At 37.6% G+C, this 20,339-nt stretch overlaps 1 protein-coding gene across 1 annotated transcript in view; it reads right to left on the bottom strand.

The window, feature by feature from the left end:
* Nucleotides 1-9,621: 9,621 nt before the first annotated feature.
* The window catches only part of TNKS2 (tankyrase 2), a 28,793-nt gene continuing 18,075 nt past the window's right edge, over nt 9,622-20,339 (bottom strand). Inside the window, exons 19-27 of the mRNA XM_064716316.1 lie at nt 19,546-19,798; nt 18,852-18,934; nt 18,295-18,415; nt 16,258-16,355; nt 15,541-15,615; nt 14,463-14,568; nt 13,664-13,850; nt 12,149-12,305; nt 9,622-11,852 (exon numbers count right to left, since the gene is read on the bottom strand). Of these exons, the coding sequence (XP_064572386.1) occupies nt 11,790-11,852; nt 12,149-12,305; nt 13,664-13,850; nt 14,463-14,568; nt 15,541-15,615; nt 16,258-16,355; nt 18,295-18,415; nt 18,852-18,934; nt 19,546-19,798 (1,143 nt within the window). The 3' untranslated portion in view covers nt 9,622-11,789. The remainder of the gene's footprint in view (nt 11,853-12,148; nt 12,306-13,663; nt 13,851-14,462; nt 14,569-15,540; nt 15,616-16,257; nt 16,356-18,294; nt 18,416-18,851; nt 18,935-19,545; nt 19,799-20,339) is intronic.

The following is a 20,339-nucleotide window of genomic DNA, read 5'->3' on the forward strand; positions in this document are numbered from 1 at the left end:
TAAGACTTACTGTAAAGCCAAGCTGCACACGAGGTGAGTGAATGGCAGGCTTTGTCAATTTGCCAAACAACAAATCCCCTCCTCTGTAATAATCTGGATTTTTAAGAATTCCAAACTCACTTCATGAACACAGCTACATGAAAGAGGCTTTTAACCATACAATATTACAGAGTTTAGATTAACTCTCTCAGCCCTCATTCTCCTTCCTTGTACCTTGTACAGATACCTAATTTGTATCTGTTAGGTACAAGTGTATATCTGTTTGATACATGTATATCTCCAGCTTTAATAATTTTAGGCTCTAACATGATATTATTTTCTGGCATAAAATGAGAAAATGTTTCATGGAAGCGTCATGGTAAAACACAGAACTAATTTCTTATTACACATTCACAAAATACTAAAATATCTGTTTAACAAAGGAAATCCCTTGGACAAAATCTGGTCCAATTAAAGATATCCAAATCCTAAAATACAGATTTGTATTGAATATCTACTTAGGCACACAGTCTTAATTCAATAAGAAATGTCTTAAAGCATTTCATTCTTCATATTATTTACAGAGCCTGTATTTATTCTCACTACTAGAGCCAGCAGATATTCTCTCATGAGTAAATTAAAGTCGTAGGTCCCAAAATGTCTGTAGGGCTAGAATTCTTGGTTGAAAAAGAACAAAAATTCCTAATTAATTTCTTTTTTTCACTCTGCAGTTGGAACTAGAAAATACATTAGCTGTATCATCCTCAGAGTTAGTTTAGTGAAATGCAGGAGAAGAAAGTGTAGTGGCTAACCTTTTAAAGCTGTGTTTCTTTTCAATTTAAAAAAGTACTCTGCGCTTCTCAAAGTCACGATCCTTAGCAGCAGCATGATTTGCACTAACAGGAATAAATATAGACTCAACTCCATGTGTTTTCTGCTTCTTTTTTAATTTTAAGAGCAAAACCTTTCCCAAAATTATGAATAAATTTATCACTGCGATTCTTTTGATGGGAAAAGACTAACAAGACAGCCACACAAGACAGTATTATTTTGTGTTGGTCGAGACGAGATGCTGAGGATTTGGAGCTGATCTTTTGTTTCTGCTCAAAGACAAATGGTATAAAATTTATATGCATGCTTCTGTCCTGACAGCAAAGGGCTTCAGCACGACTCTCGCTGAGAGCAAATGGCTCTTGGGGATGCTGCTCTCTGAAGTCCGTGGGCGTGAAATGGTCTCTCGCAATTCATCTCCCGTTAATAGCAAGACTACAGCGTCTCTTTTTTTTTTTTAAGTTCTTTTATCCCCGCCTGAAGCTGCCTGTGTTGCCATTGGAGCCGGGAGGGTGTGGTGTGATGGTTTTCTCCCCTCAGCAGACGTCGGGGCGAGCTGGAGGCCCTGTGGCAAGCGGGGCTGATGTCATCCCACCCAGCAGGGGCCAATGAACGCCTGCAGCCCCCGCCGGCACACACGGACACACGGACACACGGACAGCATCTCAATGCCTCGGGCTCTGTGCAGCTCTGTGGGGCCTGGCAAATGGCAGCGGGAACCAACGGGACGGCTCCTTCCAATGGGCATCTCAGGGCTGGAACACCGTGGGGCCATGGTCATGTAGGAAAACAGCAGCGAAAAACAAAAAGTAGTTTGGTTTAAGAAAGAAGGTATTATAGACCCAAGGGAGATAAAGCTTCTGTTTTCATTTCTGTGAGACGAGGTAGCCCTGGAGTGGGGGCCAGCCATGTGCAGGGGGCACCTATGGGGAAAACACAGAACTGGGACACCAAGAGGAGCCAGCTGGCCCTTTCTGCCAGCACCAGGCTGGTGGGGAGAGCTCAAATCACTGGCATTGGTTGCTTTCTTCCTTTTAATGTGCCCATGTGGTAAATGTAGCTTAGTAATGAAATAACATCACAAAAAGATTAGTATATGCCTAATAATACCCCAATATAATCAGCCACAGCTTGGTCTGCCTTTTACATGGCTCCTCCTCACCTGCAGTGGTTGTGCAGATGTTTCATTGCCTTCTTCACACTCTTTACTGCCTCAGGAAATCAGACTCTGATGCTCAGGTACATTTCCACCTCTGTAGCTCCTTTGCTCACAACCTGATGGAGTTGGGACTCTCAACAGTGCTAGTTCCTTTCAAATTATTCAAACTAAGGTACCAGTGTGGAGTAGGCTTCTTGTGGGAAATTTGGAGCTAATCCCTGAATGAGGTTAATGAAAATATTTCCATCACACATCAGTTGTAGTAGAAGTCATTTACACTTGAGAGGAAGTATCAGCTAATTTTAAATCAATGAAAGTGTGAGTAAAAAATTGGCATAGGTAACTCAGAAGATAAGCCTGGAAAAGTCATAATTTCCTGAAAAATGATAGCTAATTTGATTTTTATTATTGCAGTCTAGGTAAGGAATCAGTACATATAAATATTCTTTGTAAGTTTAAAACAGTGGTTTGTTGGACACCCTCTCTTTTCTAGGCACCTTAGGGATCCTGTTCAGCACAGGCTTGTGCTGTTAACCCAGTTATCCCACACGGGCACCCCAAGGCTGGGGAATATTGTGAGGGGTGTGTGGCCATTGTCACTCAACACACACAGCAAAGTGAAGCCATCTCCAGTCTAGTGACAAGCACAAACTATATTTTACCCACACTGGATGATCACCATTTATAAATAAATATAAAATAAAAATAATTACGAAAAAAAAAGTGGTCTAAAGTCTTGTGTGGGGAGGGGGTGAAGGGACAGAGATTTAAGCTATGTTCCTACTGGTAAATTAACCTTTCCAAAACTTTCAATAATTGCTTGAGGCCATAGAAAGGTACCTTCTGTCAGATCTTCTCTCTTTAACTCCTAGGGACAACTTTTGTGGGCTCTGATAGAAATGCATTATCATTCAACTTCATGTGTATGTCTGCATGAGCTCACCACAGGGAAGAGCATCCTTCCCTGAGCAAAACAGCTTTTACAGCTGCTGCTGCTTTTGAGTTGCATTAAGGTTCTAGCTGGAAGAAGTCAGACCAAGCAATATGATTTCTGTTAGGTCTGTTAAACCAACACAGCCAGGCCACTGCCAGACTGACTGGAAGAGCAGCAGGATGTAAAGGGAGAATCTATGCCTCCACTGCCTCCCAGTCTATTAAAATGAGCCACAAACACAATACTGATGTGGTAAGTCAGGCAATATGCAAATGGCTGCATGTCCCAGAAACCCTAATCCTATCAAGAATGCAGAAGATGTTAATTTGGCCATCTTTCACAGCTCATAAATCTATGTGTAGCAAAGCCAGGCTGGCAGATGTCATCCTCTAGCACTTCTTTGAGGCTGGCAGTCTCGGCATAGATGCCCGATCATGCCTCAGTAAAGACCAATGAAGAGCATTGTTTGTGTGGCCTGGGGGCAGCTTCTCACATTTTGCTACAATAGCAGAAAACAGTGGGAAATGTGAATGACTGATTGGCAGAACTGGTGGTCTTGGTTGTCCTGCTTTCCACATAGGGAGCTACAGATTTCACATGCATTTTTCATCAGCAGCAAGCAGATTTGTCTACCTTGTTCTCAACAGTTAGTGGTGTATATTCCCCAACTTAAGTTTTTGAATCCTAAACTATAAATCCAAGCTGGACACAGTTCCTTTTCTCTCAGGCAGATACTCCTTACTTCAAACTACTTAAAAGGGCAAACAGCTTTATTAAGATGTGATCTTACTCCTAAGATTTAACTAATATTTCTATCTAGGATAGAAATATTCTATTTCAAAGCAAGCAAAGGTCTGTAAATAAAATATCTCTATAGCAATATACTCATTTTATCCTTCTTAAATACAAGCTTTGAAATTACCTGTTGCAATATAGCTTCTTTAATATCAGCCAGAATTAATCTAATTTTTACAATGAGGATGGTAAAATGGTAGCACAGGTTGCTCAGAGGGGTGGTAGATCACCCATCCCTGGAAATATTCAACTTGGACAGGGCTCTGAGTAACCTGATGACATAGTTGAAGATGTCCCTGCTCATCTGGGACTGGGGTTTGGACTAGAGGATTTTTAAGGGTCCCTTCCTACCCTACTATTCTAGGATTCTGTAATAATTTGCTTTTAAAAGGTGTATACTGAAAACACCACAGCAGAATTTTTTGTGTGAAGTTACCTGGGACCAAGGTGGATGACCTCACTTTTATGAACTGAAATGTCTTTCATCTTCTTAGTGGATGTTGTGACTATCACAGAACTCCATGTCAAATCACTTTATTACAGCACTGGGCTGAAAAAAGAAACAAGACAAAATTATAAAGAATGCTGTTAGAGAAGCAGGGATTTCCAGCAATAAAAATGGCACGTGATTGTGTGCTATTACAGGTACAGACATCCCCATGGAAACTGCTGTTCATTTAGGATGTGTGCATTCCTGTCACAAGCCACCCACATCACTTCATTTTAGATCATGAAGCTGCAGCCCCACAGAACAGATTTCTCTGCTTGTTCAGAGGGTCTAGAGAGGGGCAGGCTCTAACTGAGAAGCTGCTTAATGCTGGCAAATCCTTGCTCTCTGCAACAAGGGAGAAGGTGCAAAAGGCAGACACAGTTAAATAATTCAGATGGGTCTAAAGAGACAGAATGCTGCAAAGAAGAAGAAACCAAAATGAAGTCAGTTTTAAAACCTAAGGACATAATGAATTTGTTTGGGAAATCCTGGTTGCATTTCACCATTAGAATTAGATACAACAGGGGAGAATGCATTGTGTCTGATGAAGAAATGATAACTATTCCAACTCAATAACCTAAAATCATTATTGCTAAATTATGGTATAAATATAATTCTGATTAATTTTCTGGACACTAATAGAATTAAGAGGCAAATGTGTGTTTACAGGTATGAGATAATTCATTGTGTTAAAACTAGTAGGTCAGTGAGTCCAAACACATTATTTTAAGTAGGTAAAAGCTGCTGAACCACAAACCCCACAAAATAAGTACTGTAAATTCTGTTCAGTGGAGGAGACATATTAAACATTATTTTGTAGTCTGTTTCTTTTTTAAAAGGAAAACATGTTATTTATTGATATTGCAGTAAAACATCTGTAATACATAACAATGCACCCTATCACACAATAATATCTAAGCTATTAATTGTACAAAGTCACACCATTTTTCTTTCTTCTTTACAAAATACTAAACACAGCTGAAACTTGACATATGAAATATTTAACTCATACATTTTGTTCAACTGCTTTACTGAACTAGAATTTCTGAGAGAGGGAAGTCTCAGAAGACAAAGAGGAGGCATACCTAAACCCAAGAGTTTATGGACTATTTTTATATGACTCCTTGGCTTTTAAAATTTGCCACAAGGTTCCCGTATCTCTTGCAAAGTATTGCCATGATTTCAGTATTTCTGCTGGACTATGTCCCTACAGCTGACACATGGCACTCACATGAATAAAACTATCGAAAACTTTAAAGCATGTCCCTGAATAAATATATTTACACTAAGTGTCAAATTTTCCTTCTAACTGAAACATTCCACTTAACTGCTCCAGGTCTGAAACTACTATTATTTCTTTCTGCATTTTATAAATATCTGTTCTTTTTATTAGTGTTTCCAAATTTATAATTGACTAAGAACACTTTAAATAATAGGTGGTATTTCAGAAGTGCATTGGAATATGGTTTAATATACAATTACATAAAAAAGCAGGTTTCCATATTTGTCCAGTCCTATCCATAATGGGTTATCTCCATTAGAATTCCCCTGGGACTTATCTGCTCTGTGCTAATATTGAGAATTGCTTGAAATGAGCTAGCTCATCATTCTGCCTCTCCACCTCATTTTGAGTCTGATTATACAAATGCCAAGAGGCTTTTAAAGCTGCCCAAAATGATTACATGGCATATATATGTAGGATATTGGATAGAAGGTTCACTGTAAGTTTTTTTTTTTTTATTTCAGAAATTCAGCAGTCTGACACACTGACAAAAAAGAGCAGTGTGTTTCTCTAATTTTTCCTCCTTATCAAGACACTTGGTGCCTTTCACTCTAATTTAGTGTGGATGATTTCCTTGACCTTGTGGTGTAACACTGACCTGATTTTCTGTTAATGTAGTCGCCACCACTCTGAGATGCTCAGTCAATTGCACCCACAACCCTGCTCCCTTCCTCTTTTTAAAACCTCATTTTTTTCTTAAGGTCTGTTCTGCACCTTCAGACATCCATCTCTCTAGTAATGTGCTAAATGGTTCTCCATTCAGAGATTTACTCCCAATAGGAGAATGTTTTCTTAAAACCTATCATTTTGCAGTTTCTAGTGCATTTTCACATTCCTAATCTTTTGAAATAAGCTTTAACATTACCTCATTTAGTTTGAAGTCAGATGTATTTCACTGTCTGATTACCTGGTTTAGAATCTTTGCATTAAAAAACACCTTTGGCACAATGTGCTTCAGGGGCCTCATGTCATTACTGGAACTATGCTGCTGTCTATACAAATTGCACTTATTTATGTGGTTTTTAATTATTTCTAAATCTTGAAGTTTTAGTACCCAACTGCTAAGTGGTTTTTTTCCCTAAATACTGAATTAGACTTTGTTCAACAGAAACAAGTGCCCTAATGAATACTTATTATTCAAAGTAAACCTCTTTAATTTCAAATCTAATTAGTTTATCTCATGTTTGCTATGCTTCAGTAAAATACTTTCAAATAGGGAACTATGATAAGTCATCATATGCAGGTTTATTTATTTAAAGATGACACTTTTGCACTGCTTAGTAGCTAACTCTGTCATTAATTGAAACAATACTTAATGTGACTGCTGTCAGCTTCTACTTTGACTAAAAAGCTATTAGATACAATATCCGCCTCAGCTGGGTCATAAATTTACATAGACTAATTGATTTACTGTTACTAATTTTTGCAACAAAATCAGTTTTTACCTTTCACAGAATCACAGAATCAGTATGATTGGAAAAGCCCTCAAAGATTGAGTCCAAACTATTTGCTTAATTTATTAACCTGCTTAATTTACTTACCAGCTTCTTTATCAGGCTAGTAAGAAATTCTATTTCTGTACACATCTATTGAGCTATGATGTGCACAGCCCCAGAAAACTGAACAGATTTCTTGTGAAAGAAATAAATATGAATTAATAAATTTATTGTGAAATAAGCTTCCAAATGCATTGCTGGCAAAGTTACCTTTTGAAGAGGAGCTGGACAGCACAAAGCCAGACATTTCTGGCCCTGACAAAAACTAGTTCCCAATCCACTTCACAGGCTACTTCTGTCAACTATTTAATATTAACCCTTCCCCACATGCACCACTCCAGCTCTGTACACAGTATTAGCAGGCGACACGAAGCCGCTTTTCCAACTATAAAAGGCCTCCATCACACATTCCTAGGCACTGGTGCATCTTCTTTTGCTCCTTAAACAATTCACATTTGCTTTACATGTTAAGGTCTGCAAATACTTCGTGGTCTTTTGAAAACTGCAAATGGTCCTACCTTAAAAACTCTGCTCGGAAGTGTTCCCCTGGCTGTGTCACTGCACATGTCAGGAGCCACCCCAATCACCTTGGGTGCCACTCAGGAAGACTCCAGCTGAAACACACTCATAAATGAACCAGCTTTATCAAGTTTGCAGATGGAGAGAGGGATCTCACCTCCACTTCCTTCGAATTTCCTGGCTGCATTAACATCCCCACCTTCCCAAATACATCCTACCACTATACAGAATCCAGGGGGTTTTCAGCTTGCCTCTGATAAATCAATGCTTCAAAACCAAAGTTTTGAAGATCTGTTGCGCATGACACTTGCCTTTGGTATTCAAACTCTATTTCTTTTCTTGCACACAGTTCACCAGGTCTAACATTAATGTTTTGAATTGGCTGCAAATTTTCCCCTTCTAAAACATGTGTTCTTCTCAAAAGGAGCCTCATAATGTCCATACATCAGTGTTTGTTTGCTTTTTTATGTCAAATGTAAATTGGGAAGCTGATATACACTGACTACTTTGGCCATTCCCAACAATTACATTTGTTATTCCTAACACGCCTTTTCAGTGGGTGTAGAATTTGCCTTTTTTTGCAGGTTACTATTTCTTCTATTCTCTCCTTTCTGTCTTCTCTCAGTTGCCATCCTTGCCCTTTTTATGGCAGAACTCTTCATCTTCAAACCAATCACCTACATGCTTTTTCTTTTGTGTCCTGCTCTGGCTGTCTGTAGCTCTTTCTGATCTAGTGAGCCACAGGGAGAGGGAAGAAAGCCCTTGATACTCTCAGAAGCAGCACTGCTTATGCTTGCTGCACTGGGACAGGAGGGACACACCTCCCCTCATGCCCTCACGGTCACACCACCACCTCACCTCCTGCTGCAACTTAAGCACAGCTCCAGGAACCAGAGAGGGGCAGGCCTCAGCCAGCCTCACTGCCAGGTCACTGAAGGCAAGAAAGCAACCTTCAGCTCAATACCAATCAAGTCTCTATTTTTTAAACTGGAAGGCAGAAGGAAAGCCACCCACTCTTTCTTCCAGTGAAAGAGAAAACCCATTTTATTATATTAAGTTCAGGAGATGGGCCAAAGAAGGGGACATGGCTCCTAGGCTGCAGCACTCTCACTGACAATAATGTTCTACAAGAAAAAACACCTTCAAAACTTCTTTTAAGTTTTTCTTTCAGAGACTGAGCAAGAGTATGTGTATGCACAGATACACATACATGGCTAATGAGCAAGTTCAGGGTAGAAAGGACAGTGGTAATTCCTTTATACACTCTGTCATTTGCATTCTAAATGAGTGCCAACATACCTCTGTAACATGCACTGTACGGGTAATCAACTTTTTCAATTATATAAGAGTGTGGCTGATTTTTTTTTGATTTCTAAGAACTAAAGTTTAACTTCTGATTAAGTTTTTTTAATAAAAGATCCTAATATTTCCAATTTGGTTAGTTGCATAATTTCTTTTTATACTAATTATTTAATTAAACAAAACCAAATCTAATGCAAAATGGAAAGTTAATTTTTACAACCCAGACAGGTGGAATTTTCAAAAGCAATTTTATCAGAAGTTATGTTTCCAAGATCCTTTAAAGATTTTCATTACCCTTGATCTTAGAAAACATTTGCTGTTGTGCCCTCTAGTGCTCATGTCTATTTAAGTCTTATATACAAACCTGTTTTTGGAAACCTACCACCATATAAATGGTCCTATTGAAATAAAATTACTCACTTATTGCAATACTACCAGTGATCTAAACAGTTCCTTCTGTTGTTTCTCAGGTATGTATAACACCCATGCAGTTATCTGAAAGGTAAGACTCTTCAGGTTACTTTTCATTTTACCAAACCAATGTAAGCAAGTTTTCTTTCTCAGTTCTGGACCGTATAATGGAGTTTGAAGTGCACAAATTGTAGCTGACTTCTGGGTTTATTACTAAAACATTTTCACTACTAGCTAAAGCTGTTAGTTAGCCACATATAAAACTACAAGTTTTCACAGTATTTACAGGTTTTCATTCACATTAAAAGCTCTTCTACTTAATGCAATTAATTTTGCCTCCAGTGATGCAGTTTGTTACAGCATTGTGCATGCTTACATTTAAAACAATGGGTTAACATACTACATCTGTAATTACTCCCAAGCTACCAGAAAACCAGTGAATTAAATTTATTTAGTGTTAAATGGATATGGAATGTCATACAGTACATGTAAAGACACTTCAAGATGAGTAAAGCAGAACTAATTGCACAAGGGATTAAAGGTTCACCTCAACAGTCAGTATTATCAAATCATTACAGCTTCCATCTTCAGAGTGCAAGGTATGTCATGCAAAAAAACAGCTCAAAAAATCCCCAAACAGACAAAACCAACATTGTGGTACCACTTAAAATGCTATCATACCACAACATTTTACAAGACATTAGGTGATCATTCATATAGAATGAAGCATTTTAGCAATAACAAAAAAGTTTTAAACATAATTAACAGATTTTGCATGAACACAAATTCCAGCATTACTATACCTAAGGAACAGGCAACATGCTGGGAGAAAGTACCTAAAAATCAATGCCTTTTTTATTCATAGCCAATATTACCTTCTGCAAGAATTCTGCAATCTTATTCAGTTTCCTTACATAACCGGGTAAGGTTCAATACATTTTTACATAGAGCATAATCACATAACCACCACATCAGCAAGAGGATTTCATTATCTTGATCAGTTACTACATTTAAAACCATGGTAAAATAACATGCCCGGCAAACAAATTGTCTTCTGGGACAGTGTTCTGTATGTAGAAATATTAAACAACTAAAATATACTCCTACCCACTTTAACCCCAAGTAACTTATAATTTGTATTTACATATTTTTGAAATATGTAGGTAAAAACTGCAGATGGCAGGAAAGCAGAACACACAGAGAGCTATGACAGCGCTGACAGAGCGGGTGGCGCAGCCAGGAGCCCCCAGTGACACCTGGGCAGGGGCTGCACCTTCTGCACTCTTGCTCTGCCCAAGGGGCCTCAGCAGGGCTACCAAAGGCAGCAGCTGCTGTGGCAGGGCTGCTCCTCCCCTCCCAGCTGGCTGAGCTGGGAGCAGAAGGCGCAGCCCCAGCAGCTCCACTCAGCTGAAAGCAGACAAACACACCCCTACACACCTGCTTCAACCACAGCTTCAATGTTAACATGGACGAGACACAGGAGATGAGAGGATGGCTTTTAACATTTCCACCTTGCAATGCTCTTATTCTGATTAATCTACCAAAACAGGTAGATTAATCTACCAAAAAAAGCATACAAAAAAGGCCAAGTTGTTTGCCCTCATATTAGGAATAAACTAACTTCCTGGCTTAAATGTAAGCAAGAGAAACTCAAGAAAGAACTTCTTGAGGTTAATTTTCCATCTATATTCAAAGAAAATAATTTACTAAAACTGTAACTTGCAAGGTCTACTAGCCTTGAAGTGAGCATACAGGTTAACTATACCTATAGTTAAATAAAAAACTTCAGAAGGCATTTTACGGAAATAAAATATGCAACTCTAGGAAGTAGGTGGAAAACCACTTTAGTATTTGTCTGGAACATTCTATTTTCATAGCCCATCATTCTCAGGAATGTATATTTCATAAATAAAAATACAGAACAAAAATTTGTGTATTCAATCTAAATACTGAATGTTGGATATTTCTAAGCCTCTTCAGATAAAATTTGCTTTCTCCCCCACAATTAAGTGATAAAACCTGAAAAAATTGACTTTTCAAATCTATCTTGCATGAGAAAACACAGATGAACAAACCAACATCTGGAAAGAACATTTTGTACAAGATTGCAGTTCTAAAACACTTATATTACAAAGCAATGTAAATAAATACCAGGCTAGTACAAAAGCTCTTATTTACAGTTTTACAAATGAAAACGTTTTCAGTGTAAATGCAGTGTTTTAAAGAACACAATATTAGTAAAATGAGTTCCTGTATAGACCGTTACAATTTCTGCTAGGTTTGAATGCAGTATTGTATAAAATCATTGTTTCAAGTTAATTTTTGTTTATAATTTAGTACAGCCAAACCCCAGTTTATGCCTGGAATGGTATCTGTTAAAGTGCTGAAAAAGAGGACATTTCTGAAATTTTAGAAAAACATACTGTACATTATTAAAGCTTTATCAAGTCAAAACTGGTGTATTTTGTTCACATTTGCTACCACACCACCTAGGAATGGGAAGTTTTTCAACAAGAAGTTGTTATTTTTGGGATGGCAGCCATTGCTATCTTCGCATCTGAAGTTTGATGGTTTCCCACAAGTAACTCGTCTTAAGCTTCAGTGGTGGCTTCAGGTTTCATAATCTGGTAAGTAATCAAGTATTCTGGATAAGCCTGGAAAAGTGACAAACACATTGTTTATTACTATTTGATTCTCTGGATGAATTAATAATGTTTGTTAAGGAGGAGAAAAAATTACCACCAAAGGAAAAAAGGGCAAATCGCCGAAGGTAAAAATCCCTGGATCATTCAGGAAACGTGCATCCTTTCACCTGCAACCACAGCTGGAGTTTGTTTAAAAACAAAATCAAGCCCTAGCACCCACAAACCTAGGGAACAAGCCCCCAATGCATGACATGCCTTGGAAAAGACAAAAGAGAGTCTATAAAACCAACCCAAACGCTCTTTACCTGCTCTCCTCTGTAAATGACGTATTCTGCCAATGCCAGTCCGTTGACACTGGGCCGCCCGGTCACTGAGTGATGTCCTGGGGGAGAATGAGCCATTTTCATGGCACTGAACTGCAGGAAGGACTTGCCCAATGTTACACGACAGAACAGCAACTGCCTGTGTTGAAAGGGAAAAAGGACCATGAATGCACAATGCTTATGACTCTGAACCTTGAAGCCAATTCAGCTTTCATAGCTCATAAATTTCTCAGATTCTGTTCTGCTGAACAAAAGTTGCACTCACTTTGGGAAGCTCTAGTCCAAGGAAAGGGTTGGTAGTAATATGGAAAAATGTTTATTTAAGTTACTGGAAACAGCATGTTTAACAATATACTCAGAGACTGCCACCACCTTTTCTTTGTTACTTATTTTAAAATTTTGGGCTTTTTAGGAAAAAGTTTTTTATCCCCTCCCCCCATTACTCATCCTGACAACATAATTCACAAGTGTTCCAATGTTAGATTTGTATCCAACAGCCAAGTCAACATCAAGGCCAAGGCAAACTCTAGGTCCATGCAAAACACCTCAGACTAGCATTTACCAGTTTGTAATGCTGTTTTCACTATTAAAAGACTCAACAAAGGCTCTTATTTCTGTACACATGTACCTACTGCAATGACAATGGAATCCTGGCATTTTTATCACCTCACTTTGCCAGAACTTTTGCTTTTCTCACTCTTTGCAGAAGACAAACTAAAAATCCCTTCTTATTCAAAACTTTAAAAGGCATGAAGAGACTCTGGCATCCTCTGTAACTCTGGAAGAAGATCCTCATTATTTGAGAGTCCCAGAAAAGAGTAAGCAACATGAAAAGGGGGAGAGACTCAAAGGAGGATCCTGGAAGGATAACTTTATCCTTGTATACCAATGTAAAAGATGATGTACACAAACACTAGATATTCTTCTGGTTGAAATGACTGCCACCACCAAAACGGACTCCATGACCTAAGAGTTTATTCTGAACTGATGGTGTTGCTAACAGATGTTCTTGTTGAAAAGTGGATTCAAGAACTCAGTTGGTGGCAGCACCCACAAATCCACATCTCTATTTCAGAATGTGAAAAAGCAGTGATGTGCGGTGAGTGCTGACTGTTACAAAGTACATCCTCCTCAAAGAAATACTGCATCTGAATATCTCTGAATTTCTCCTTCCTCTGTAACAGACAAAGAACTAAACTGTCAAACTGCCTCTTTCACATAAGCATCTAGCAGATCCTCTTCATTCTCTGGCTTCCTAAGTCTGATTTTTACACTAAGTAAAGGGCAAAGATGTGGTTAAATGCACTTAAGATGGTCGAAAGTTCTTTAGGACTTTGAAATGTCAAAGTTTTCTGAAAGTTTCTATTAGGCCCAGCACACAGAGAGTACTGAGAAAGTCTGGTTAGCAAGCAAACCTCTCTTCAGAGAGAGACTGCTGCATTGATAATCTAGGACTCAATATGCTAAAGAAAAATCAGATTCTTTCAAGGGACTTACCTGTGGCAAACATAGCAAGATCTATCTTTGTGGATTGGACATCCAGTGCCACCTCCAATTCCATACACATACTGATTGCTTTTGGAAGAATTTTCAGCAAAATAAATCCCAGCTCCAAACATGCCGCCTATATAGGCATGTCTCTCATCAAAGCCTTTGTGAATGATTGCATTCACAAACGGGGAGCCTAAGAGAAAGGAAGTAAAACACTGAAAACACTTTTGTATGTGTCACAATTCAATCACTCATTCCCAGTGTGTCGGGAACTATGCAGCCCTCCTTGTGAACATGCACTGTGAACTTTGCTCACCAGGACAAACTATGTATTTGTGTACAGGAAAGGCTTCAACTGGCTTTACCTTGCTAATGATAAGCTATCTTTGGAATGTTTAACAAAACTAAGTTATCAACTTATAAAACCAAGAAAACAAACAAAAAAAGTCCCACCCCAAAACAATCCTTAACAGAATAAAGTTTGACCTTTAATCATTTTGGTCATACAGCTGAAAAACAGACTCAAGGAGGCACACAACTTAACTTTCATTCATAATTACTGAAATGTTTTCACTCAGATCTTTGAAGTCTCCTTTGGGGAGAGACAAGGAGGTGCAAATTTCAGAAGAACAGTACATTGCATGCTATCATCCCTTGTGAAATACACAAACACTTGTTCATAAAAAACTCATGTAAAACCTGGAACCTACTTCCACTGAGGAAATTTACTTTGAGACAGGAGAAACCCTCCAATAAAGAGTGGTGCTGATGAAATAAGTTCATAAAGTACATTTCAAATTCTCACCATGAAACAGCATCCTTTCATTGGCATGGTTATGGTTCTCTTCAGAGACCTCTTTCCTTCTGTGTGTGTATCTTTCCCAGAGTTTTTTGTTGCACACTTTCTGAATCTGAAACAGTCAAAATGACACCAAAAATCTCAGTTCACTTCACTGGACAGATAATCTATAGCCACTACAGTACAGTTACACTGCCACTGCAATGAGAATATTTTTTCTTGGGACTCAATGAAACACAAATTGAGTTACCCTGCACAAACTGATTGTTGTTTTATGACAAGTAATAACTTTATACTTAAGAATCAATTCATTTTACAGAGCTCTGTGTTAATAATCCTTAAATTAAATATGCTCTAATTAAAATTTAACAGGCTCAGTCACAATTTTTCTTGATGCCAAATCACTAGTAAAAAGATCAATCAATAAATTAAGAAATGCCTTCCATGAAGATTTGTGAAGCATTTCTAAAAGAAAGTAAATGACATACTTCCTGCAGAGGTATGCTGGGCATTGCAAAATCTTGTGCATGCAGATATAGCACAGCAATTCCACTGCAACTTCAGTTAAGAATTAAACTTAGTAGTACTTACTTGCAAATCAAAATATTTATGATACTAATGAAAATTACCATTACTTCAGAAGGAAAGCCACATAAATACAAACCAAAATTCCATTAGATTATTTAAACTCATCTACTGCCTGTTTTTTTACACTTGTTTGATGTTAAATCAAGCCAAAATAAGAGTTCAAAAGTTGTGCCTTTCTTTATTCCCTTTCTTTTCTGCCTCAAAAGACACCCTCTTCTGTTTCTCATAAAACCTCCTGCCTTTTTCTTCAAAAATTCTCCAGTTTTCAGTGACATTTTTCTATGTCAATTTCTTCCTGACTATTAACTTATAAATAGCTTCTCCGTATAAATTAAGTCTTTGAATTTCCCTGGAAAGTGATTTTTATCCTCTGCAGATCCCAGAATGGCACATCTTGTCACTTTATGGAACTCAAGTGTAGAACACTTTACAGATATGTTACTTTAAGACAAAGCCCCAAACGTGTAAAACCACTGGCCACAAAAAACTCAGGCACCTTTAAGATGTTGTATCTATTGAAGACTCCACCAGCATGTCCTCCATCTCTGTGCTCTCGGACAGTACTCTGCATCTGAAAATGGAGAATTTAAAGAGGATGACATTCCTGCAGAAGATCTCCAACACGTTTCCTTTACACAAGTCAAGTAACGAAAATAATGAATTATGTATTAACACAATTAAAAATCATAAGAGAAATTTTTAGGTGACTCGTTGTTAAGTAATGTCAGATTTTGTGAATACACATGAATATGTTTAATGATTAAAAAAAAAAACCAAAACAGTATTTTGACTGCTCCATGGTCTAGTCTTCAAACTGGAGAAGATTGTCACTAATCTCTTTAAAATTGTAGTTGTTCAGAATTTTGCCTTGTGTGATTACGGCACTTTGGAGGAAGTGATGTAAAACTGTCTATGACAAACAGGCAATCAATTGGTAGCAGAGAACTTGTTATCTTGAAGATATTTGATATATGGTACAGGTTCTAAAAATACTACAAGCAATAATAATGTAAGAAAGAAAAAAGTTACAGACATCATGACCACAGGTTATAAGTGGTGCAGTCAAAGTTGGGAGTCTGAAGTATCCTTCTGCAGGTTTTACTTAAACTTAGTGATGTTTACTGCACAGTTAAACTGTCTAGCAATGCTTCCTTATCTGCTTCTTTAGCAGCAATAGCAAAAATACTGAGAGAATACAAAGAATGGCATTTACCTCTTCTTCTACAGACTGAAATTCCTTGTCTTCGGTGGAAAGGTCTATGAGAATAGTTCCACTAGCAGAAGTATTTAGAGTCAGGTATGGGTTCAGTCCTGTGAATGCAATAAAACACAGCAAAATGTATGTGAATCTAATAAAACAGAGTGTCAGAAACCACAACTGTTTTCTCTCATCTGTGGACACTGATCCTTGTCTCAGCAAGAATCATCATTTCAGATGCACTAACCCATTTATCCATGCTTAGCTCAGTATACTAATACACACAACAGGGGAAATACTTGTAAACACTGCTTACTTCAGAAGTCATTTCAACTCCAGGCAGTGACACAGTGAGCAACCAGTCCCTGTACAGTCCACAACTACTGGTGGCAGTGGCATCATGAATGGGAAGAGCAACCTGAAGCACTAATTTGGTAGGAGTATTTTTCCCATGGTCATGCACAGAGAACTGACAAAGAACTAAGTCTGTCAATCCAACATGCTTGAGCCTGGTATTGAAAGCTTAAAAGATACTGAATGTTTAAAAAAAAACTTCTCTATCTTTCCAAATATGAAAAAAAATTGGAATTTTACACAGAATCCAATGTCAGTTTGCACTGGATAAACTGCAATCACAACTGGTAAGTAATGGGAGCGTAATTACTGGACACAAAAATATGAAGACTGCGTGTATCAAGTGTTTTTCCTGGCCATGTCTTTCCAGACAACTAACAAGTGGCCAGAATTAAACATTGGGTCTGCCATGAACTCTTTAAAAGGAATAATCTGGGGGAAGTGGAAATTACAGATTCATGCACAGTCTGGAGCCTCATGTTAGCAGTGTGCAACTGGAATAGTGCTCAGGAGAAACAAAGTGGCAAGAACCAAAATAAAGCTCATCCACTACTAACCTCAAAACAATGGTTATACTTCAGGAAGAGATGCCATATGTACAAATACACACATGTTCAAAAACACATCAGGCCTACTTAAAAGGCAAAGTATACAGTTAGTGGCTATGTAAACTTTGAACTCAAACAAGACACAAGGCCGAAATCACACCTTAAAACTAACTTTTATCCAAATTACTCATGAGTCTGTCCAGAAAGACCTGACAATTACGAGACAATTATCCAGATTCATTTAAATACTTCATTATCAGGGAAAGAATTACCTTAGGGTTGGTTCTTACTGTTTTAAGGAGCAAAAAGTAATTTAGAGCTTGGGATAGTGACTCATTACTATGGACTGAAAATTTTAGAATGAGATTTCACAAATGGTGAATCAGGAAGGGAGAAAATCCTACCAATTCTAATTTATTTCATTTCTGTGAAACATAGCAATACAACAGTAAGTGATATTTCAAGGAGTCAAAGAAGAAAAACAGATTTGGAGGGTTTTATTTGCCTTCTCTGCAGCCATAGTTAAATGAAGCATACTGAATGATGATGAATTCACAACTGCTGGGACTGTGCTGGTATCAAGAGTCCTGCACAACTAAAGAGGCTTCAGCAGTAATTTCAATGCAAACTAAAGCTGTTGAAAAAAGCAATTAGGTTAATTTTGGTTCACTGAAAGCACACCAACTCTATTTTTAAAGAAAAGTGTAAGAATTTCAGCTGCTCTCTGAGTGAGCAGACAGCATTCTGTGGCAGGACCCAACAAACAGGACATAACAGGCCTGAACTTGTCAACAGAATGTGCTCTGCCCGTCAGAGTGCTCTGATGAAGATAAATATTCCCTATGTCAAGGAGCTTATGAGCATTTTGCACTAAGTCAACACTCTACTTATATAAACAAAAAAGAGTAACCACAGAGAAAAAAAATAAAGCAGAGAACTGAAAGGCAAGATTCACAGTAATTCACAGCATAAATACAAGTACCCAAGTTTCCAGTCAGAAGACATTCTTACCATTTAAAGTGCCATTTTCTAGGTCAGGTTTTATTACCAATTCTTTTTTAATGAGATACAATTTGGAATAACATAAGTAATTAATAAAAATTGATTATGTAAAGGCAGTATTACGTGATAATTCAAAATAAGCATATACCTTGTTGTCCAGAAATAAGTCTTTCAACTCCTTTGATGATTTTATGCCTATGGCCATAAGCATTAATGCCAATTTCCTTCAATTCTTTGTGTCCCATTTCAACCAATACGTCCAATGTTATCTATAATGAAAGCAAGACCATGTTTTTTGTACCAGAACAAATGCCAGTGACAGTGAAAATATATCTTACAATAGCTGTGAGAAAAAGCAAGTGTGAAAAGAACAGGAACATCAGATTCACTGTATTATTTTTGTATTTTACTTTTACTCAACTGCTTTCTTCTAACTTTTTGTCTTAAGTAAACATGCTACAAACTACAAACTGTAACTTGCATTGGTTGCAAGTGTTATATATATGTTAATATATACACATCTATTTTAAGATACATTTTTTTAATATAGCAATTAAAAATCCAGTTACAGTCCTCTCCTTCACCCCACTCATTCTGACTGTCACACATTGAAAATCTGTCTTATTACATTATACTAATATACAGTTACTATTTATTCCATTGCTTTCTAGCCCAGACTATCAGGAAATAAATACAACCACTTACCTGCTCTCTCTCAAATATGTCAATTAGATGTTCAAGGCCAAGGTTCCGCACAAACTGATTAATGCTAAAATCTACACCTGAAACTGGGTAAGAAGAAAAACATAATGTACATTCATACCTGTATTGTAAAATAAGGCATACACATCTGTCTGTGGCAACAATGAGAGAGGCAGGAATTCCTGGTCTTTTGCAGATGTAGGTTAAATATTAAATATCACTAATCAGTAGCAACTAATCTGCTCTTCTACCTCCCTAAGAGCAGTCTTTGCCACAGAACAAGGCAACCAGCTACCAGAAATGCACATTACTACAGAAAATGTATTGACAAGTAAAATGTCATAGAAGTAACCTTTTTAAGATACTTTGATCTAAGAACAGCCTCTTAAAAACCACATAAAGTTTGAAGTAAAATACTGCTTGGTATGCAGCCAAATTTCATTTGACTTCTCTTTTAAAACACAATTCACCATATTGGTTCTGTTCAGAAAAAAAAAAAAAATTAACGGCTCTGTAAGGGGAAAACAGTAAAATCTTATACTGCAAAACCTTCAGACTTCTGTTCCTCATTAATGACATCATAAGGAATCTAACTATTGTGTATGCTATAATACCTCGATGAATGTATGGGAAACTTCACACCTTTGTGTTCTTTTCACCAGTTAAGAAATGCTATTCCCTCCTGAGAAAGCCTCACCTTCTTTTTTCTCCAGAACAGCAGCTCCCTCTGCACAGTTTGTACCAACAACAGAGGGAAGTTCAGAAAAACTACCAGACAAGTTGTCAAGACTACTTGCAGCAGACAGACTGGATGGACTGGATGGAACAGAAGAGAGGGAATCAGCTGCAGAGCCTGTAGTCTGAGACACACTTATAACCTGAGGCTTGTAGCAAGTCGGTAAGGCAGAAGGAGGCATTGCTGCAGTCAGTAACGCACTGACATCGTCTGCCTAAAGAGCAGAAACAACTCATTAAAACAGAGAAACACTTCTGCACAAGATTTTTTCCTAGAATGCACTATCATTATATGAGATTTCGTAAGTACACTGCAAAATAATACTGGGAAAATATGCATTTTACAGTGCAGCTTACAAACGGCCTTTTCTGCCAAAAGCATACATAAAATTGCAAAATGTCTTTTTTTTAATGTAAATTATGTAAAAGGTGTAAAAAGGTAAAGACTTCAGTATTTCTAAAAAAAATGTAAGGGCAGTTAAACAGAATTAACTTGCTATGACAGAAGCTTCTACTGGCAACCAGAATTTATGAAACAAAATAATTTCTCTAAGTGTAGTTTTGGATTACATTATAATACTTAGAAAGAACACCCCAAGAACTTAACAGACAGATAATTTCTTACATTTATGCTGCTACAAGGTTTACTTATATTTTATTGTCACAATTTTTGTATTAGTCAAACTGTAAGCCCTGAACTCAAAGCATCACATTACAACCATTAATCCATTTTGTTAGCATTCTGAGGTTTTTTCA

Source organism: Zonotrichia leucophrys, chromosome 6, assembly GCF_028769735.1.
Source record: "Zonotrichia leucophrys gambelii isolate GWCS_2022_RI chromosome 6, RI_Zleu_2.0, whole genome shotgun sequence".
In the NCBI taxonomy this organism is placed as follows: domain Eukaryota; kingdom Metazoa; phylum Chordata; class Aves; order Passeriformes; family Passerellidae; genus Zonotrichia; species Zonotrichia leucophrys.